Source organism: Pristiophorus japonicus, chromosome 12 (genome assembly GCF_044704955.1).
Source record: "Pristiophorus japonicus isolate sPriJap1 chromosome 12, sPriJap1.hap1, whole genome shotgun sequence".
Lineage (NCBI taxonomy): Eukaryota > Metazoa > Chordata > Chondrichthyes > Pristiophoridae > Pristiophorus > Pristiophorus japonicus.
The window spans coordinates 205,960,661-205,966,660 of NC_091988.1; the positions used below are offsets into that span (position 1 = coordinate 205,960,661).

Genomic DNA, 6,000 nt, shown 5'->3' on the forward strand with positions numbered 1-6,000 from the left:
AAAGAGAAAGAGAAAAAGAGGGAAATGAGAGACAGACAGAGACAGGAGAGAAAGAGAGGAGAAAGAAAAACAGAGAGATAGAGATAGAGAGAGTAACAGAGGGAAGAGGCAGAATGGAAGAGGGCAGACACAGAGAGACAGCGAGAGAGATGGACAGTGAGAGCTGCAGAGAGCGTGAGAGAGAACAAGAGACTGAGACAGACAGAAATGGAGAGGGAATCAGAGTTAAAGTGACGGGGAGAGAGACGGAGACACAGAGGAATAGAATATTAACTCTTCCCGCTCTCAGCTGACTGGGGCTGTTGCTACCGCTGGTTTTGTGGGGTGGGGGCCTTATGTCTGTGCACTAACCGGGGCGGAGTGGGGAAATGGCAGTGGGTGAAGGCGATGCAGTTTCAGGATTGTTAGGAGCAGGATTGTTCCTCCAGCCTTACATCCAAGGTCGCAATCTCCACGCAGCACATTCCCCCTCCCCCACTTACCTGCACCGACAGGCTAGCTCGGCGCTCTCCCAACACGTTAAAATCCTTCGAGTCTGAACCATAGGCCTGAGAATAGGGTTAGCACTCACCCCTGCCCCCTCACCCCTTCATCCCCATCCCGCCCCCCATCACCCCCGCCCCTTCACCCCCCCCCAAAACACACCCGCGGTTAAAATGAATCCGACAGACAGAGAGAGGTCTGGAGAGGAGGGAGAAATGGAGAGACAGAGCGAGACGAAAGGATGGAGAGAGAAAGGAGAAGTGTTCACTGAGCGTGGTGCTGGGCTGAGAGTGTGCTGTGGGTCGGAGGGGTTGGTGGAGGATGGGGAGAGGGACTGCCGTCACTGATATCCACAGGAGGTGTGGCCTGTTTTAGAGCCGTTTATATTTCAACATTTCTTGATAAAAGCCAACCGCCCTTTGGGATGGAACTCCTGCCAATTCTGACTGACTGATGACAATATCCTTTATCTTGAGGTTTATTTTCGGGAGAGGTGCTCATTCACCAAGGACAGGCCCTCCCGGGTGTCACAGACCGCTGATGGCAGGACCACGCCCGATGTTAGTGTCCCATGGACTGGGCGCCAATCTCTCAGTTACCATCAGCCCTCCCTACCCTGACCCCCACACTGACCCCCTCCCCACACACTGACCTCCTCCCCGACCCCCACTGACACCGTCACACTGACCCCCGACCCCTACACTGATCCCCTTCCCGATCCCACACTGACCCAGTCAGTGATCCCCGACCCCAACACTGACCACTGACCCCTCCCCGACCCCCACCCTGACCCAGTCACACTGACCCCCCCGACCCCCAACCAGACCCTGATCTGTTGCACCGAACCCAACCCCATCACACTGCAGCCAGAAACCAATCCAGCTCTCGCTTGAAGGAAGTCTGAGTCTGCATCCACCACATGAAACGGCAGCTTGTTCCAGAGCTCTACTATTCTCTGGGGAAAGAACCACCTCCTGATGTCTAACCTCTAGCCCGATACAACTTAAATTTGTGCCCCTGGTCCTGCCTAACCTATTTCACTGAAATAAACGGTCAACTGGAACACCGTCTATTTCCTTCATCATCTTATAAACCTCAATTAGATCGCCCTCAGTCTGTGCTGCTCTAAGGTACAGAGTCCCAACTCTTTCAACCGACCAGGATAACTAAGATGTTTTAGATTTAGAATTAGTCTTGTGGCCATCTTCCACACCCTTTCCAGAACCTCAATATCACCCACCGTGCGAGGAGACCAAAACTGGGCACAGTATTCCAAGTGTGGCCTGACTAAGGGCTTGTACAAGGACAGAACAGTACGCCTCGTCTTATACTCAATTCTCCGATGGATACACCCCAACACCCTATTTGCTCCAGCTATCACTGCACAGCATTGCTCGTGTACTTTCAGAGATGTATGCACTGGAGCGCAAAGATCTTTCTATAACCACCATCTTTAATATCTTTCCCTGAAGAGTTTATGAGTGGTGAGCATTCACCCTGCCCACATGAATAAGAACATAGGAATTAGGAGCAGGAGTAGGCCATTCGGCCCCTTGAGCCTGCTCCACCATTCAATAAAATCATGGCTGATCTGATCATGGACTCCACTTCCCCGCTCACTCCCCATAATCCTTTATTCCCTTATCGCTCAAAATTCAGTCTATCTCCGCCTTAAATATATTTAATGACCCAGCCTCCACAGCTCTCTGGGATAGAGAATTCCACAGATTTACAATGGTCAGAGAAGAAATTCCTCCTCTTCTCAGTTTTAAATGGGAAGCCTCTTATTCTGAGACTATGCCCCCTAGTTTTAGTTTCCCCTGAGTGGAAATATCATCTCTGCATCCACCTTGTTGAGCCCCCTCATTATCTTATAAGTTTCAATAAGATCACCTCTTCTGAACTCCATTGTGTATAGGCCCAAACTACTCAACCTATCTTCATAAGTCAACCCCCTCATCGCCGAAATCAACCCAGTGAACCTTCTCTGAACTGCCTCCAATGCAGGTATATCCTTCCTTAAATACGGAGACCAAAACTGCACGCAGTACTCCAGGTGTGGCCTCACCAATACCCTGTACAGTTGTAGCAGGACTTCTCTGCTTTTATACTCTATCCCCCTTGCAATAAAGGCCAACATTCCATTTGTCTTCCTGATTACTAACTTTTTGCGTTTCATGCACAAGGACCCCCAGTTCTCTCTGTACTACATAAGAACATAAGAAATAGGAGCAGGAGACGGCCATAGAGCCCCTCGAGCCTGCTCCGCCATTGTGTGTGTCCTTCTCACACATTGCTTTTCCTCCCATCTTTGTACCGTCAGCAAACTTGGTTACATTACATTCGGTCCCTTCATCCAAGTTATTAATATAGATTGTAAATAGTTGGAGCCCCAGCACTGATCCCTGCAGCACCCCACTAGTTACTGTTTCCCAACCGGAAAATGACCCATTTATCCCAACTCTCCGTTTTCCGTTAGTGAATAAATCCTCTATCCAGGCTAATATATTACCCCCAACCCCGTTAGCTTTTATCTTGTGCAGTAACCTTTTATGTGGCACCTTATTGAATGCCTTCTGGAAATCCAAATATACCACATCCACTGGTTCCCCCTTATCCACCCTGCTCGTTACATCCACAAAGAACTCCAGCAAATTTGTCAAACATAACACTGCATTTCTCCTAATTAAAGACCATTTGTCAGTCATGAGCTGAAGCTCCCAACACATCAAAATCTGCCTGAAGCTGTCGAGCATTGTCTGCAGCCCTGACACTCGCACAGATCTTATCATCGGCAAATTTGTACGAGTTTGGGCAGAAGGAACTAGGGGGGAAAAGAGATGGAGTTTGCATCACAGGCAGGATGGTCTCTCCTGAAAATTAAGAAGGGGGAAGAGAGAGGTTGGGATGTGTCGGAATCAGTCTGGATGATCGGAGGCAATGTGCTGGAGGCAGAGGCTGGTGGTGTGGAAGGTGGGAATTGGAACAGAGAGAGTGGGGAGACAGAGGGTGGAAAATGAGTCACTTCAGACCAGTGAATATCTGCTGCCATCTCCTGGTCAGATGTGGTAATTCATCTGTACAGACATTGTTTTAAAATCACCACTGTCGGGACGTTGGCACATAAATGTCAATATTGGAGGAGACCGTTTGCCGGCTGGTTCTGCCTGCCGTTCCCCGGGGCTGCCAGGCGATATGACCCTCTCCTTTAGCTGCTTTTCAAGCAGTATCAGCTGTGGCCCAGTGGGCAGCACTCTCTCTCGCCTCTGAGTCAGAAGGTTGTGGGTTCAAGTCCCACTCCAGGAACTTGAGCACAAAACTCCAGGCTGACACTCCCAGTGCTGAGGGAGTGCTGCACTGTCAGAGGTGCTGTCTTTCGGATGAGACATTAAAGAGAGGTCCCTCTGCTCTCTCAGGTGGAGGTAAAAGATCCCATGGCACTATTTCAAAGAAGATCAGGGGAGTTATCCCCGGTGTCCTGGGGCTAATATTTGTAATCAACATCACAAAAACAGATTGTCTGGTCATTATCACATTGCTGTGTGTGGGAGCTTGCTGTGCGCAGATTGGCTGCTGCGTTTCCCACATTACAACAGTGACTACAAAAAGTACTTCATTGGACGCAAAGTGCTTTGGGATGTCTGGTGGTTGTGAAAGGCGCTATATAAATGCACGTCTTTTTTTTCTTTAAGGGCAGGGAGGGAAGGCAGATTGACCGAGGAGACTATTCCACCTTCTATCTGTTTGTTTCTTCCCAGAAGATTCCTGTGTTTTGCTCCGTTCCCAGCCAGGAGCTGTGGGGAGCGAGTTGGTCAATGGTCTGACCTCACAGCTGGTCAAGGACGGTCAGTGAGCAATCAATGGGACTCTGTGTCCTCGAAAATAACCCTTCACATTCACCTCCTCCAATCCCATAATCTTACACCCCCAACATGCTTCAATGTAAAGCCTTTCCTGCATTACTTTTGTGAAAAGCCTCCTGGAAGTCTTGGTGTATCAAAGGGTTTGCCAGAGCCAGAGGTTGTCAGTGCCTCACTGATCCCGTGCCGTGCCGTGTCTCTCGGTGCTATGCCACAATCCCCGCCCAGTCCCCGCTCCGTCAACTCCTCCACCACTCTCGCCCTCTGTACAGCAAACCTATTCTGCCCTGTTACTCCCGGTGCTCACGGCTTCTGTGAACTACCCATTCACAGTAATATCTCATTCTCCGTTTTAAATTCCGCAATCATTTCAAAACAAACAACCATAAAAATAGATCTGATTTTTATTTCAGTTTAATTATTCCACACAGGCAAAGGATGATGCCCCCACCCACCCATTGATTTCACGCTCTCCCGTTGTGGGGAGAGGACGCTGGGAGCAACGATTGTTCCTCACCAACCCTTCATTACCACCACTCAGTGGGCCCCCTGTTCCCCTCCTCACCCTGCAACTCCCCTCCAGAGGCCTCCACCTCCCCTCTCTGTCCCTTCCCTTCTTAAACTACCCCCACCCCCTGTTCCCCTCCTCCTGTCCCCCTCCCATCTCCTCCCCTCCCCTCCCCACACACTCTCGGCCCACTGCACTATGTTCCACCATCACAAATTGATGAATTAACCCCTTACAATCTGTTCTGCTACACAGAGAGCACTAAAGGTCACAGACTTTCAAAAGGTAAAAGGTTAGCAGAGAAACCATGGAAATAACAAAATATACTAACTCCAATCATAGTATGTAATCCCAGAAATCTGAACTCAATACCCACTCCCAGAGTGACACCACTTTCATGGGTCTCATTATCACATCCAAAGCAATCACAATTTTGTTCTCCAGATTCTGATAACCCTAGATTAATCGTGACCTCAATAATCACTCCCAGACCGATCCCAATCCCAATCCCACTACCAGCTCCTAATCGGGCTCAGTCCCACTCGCTATGTAATGCTGAGCTCCAGAAGCATACAATCTCCAGAACACACAGGCTCCGGGCAACGACTCCGCAAAACATCTTCAGCTAAGCTAATGGAATATAGGCTAGCAACGGCCTGAATACAATTTTTTTTTTCAAAAAAAAATACTTACTTCAAAATATTAAGTTGACAATTTGTAATATTTTCTGAGTTTTCAATCCCGGAAGCAACAGATGAAGTTTGTAGCATTTCATTCATCGTTAAATGTTACTGTTTTTGGCTCAAATTCAGAGACTGGCGTCAGAGACACTTTCTATTTCACAAACCACCGAGTCTCAAACTCCTAGGGCAGGTACAGGGGGTTAGATACAGAGTAAAGCTCCCTCCACACTGTCCCATCAAACACTCCTAGGGCAGGTACAGGGGGTTAGATACAGAGTAAAGCTCCCTCTACACTGTCCCATCAAACACTCCCAGGGCAGGTACAGGGGGTTAGATACAGAGTAAAGCTCCCTCTACACTGTCCCATCAAACACTCCCAGGGCAGGTACAGGGGGTTAGATACAGAGTAAAGCTCCCTCTACACTGTCCCATCAAACACTCCCAGGGCAGGTACAGGGGGTTAGAT

At 49.0% G+C, this 6,000-nt stretch overlaps 1 protein-coding gene across 1 annotated transcript in view; it reads left to right on the plus strand.

The window, feature by feature from the left end:
* Positions 1 to 3,323: 3,323 nt before the first annotated feature.
* ergic3 (ERGIC and golgi 3) overlaps positions 3,324 to 6,000 on the plus strand; it is a 25,658-nt gene continuing 22,981 nt past the window's right edge. Inside the window, exon 1 of the mRNA XM_070894911.1 lies at positions 3,324 to 3,456. Within this exon, the coding sequence (XP_070751012.1) occupies positions 3,324 to 3,456 (133 nt within the window). The remainder of the gene's footprint in view (positions 3,457 to 6,000) is intronic.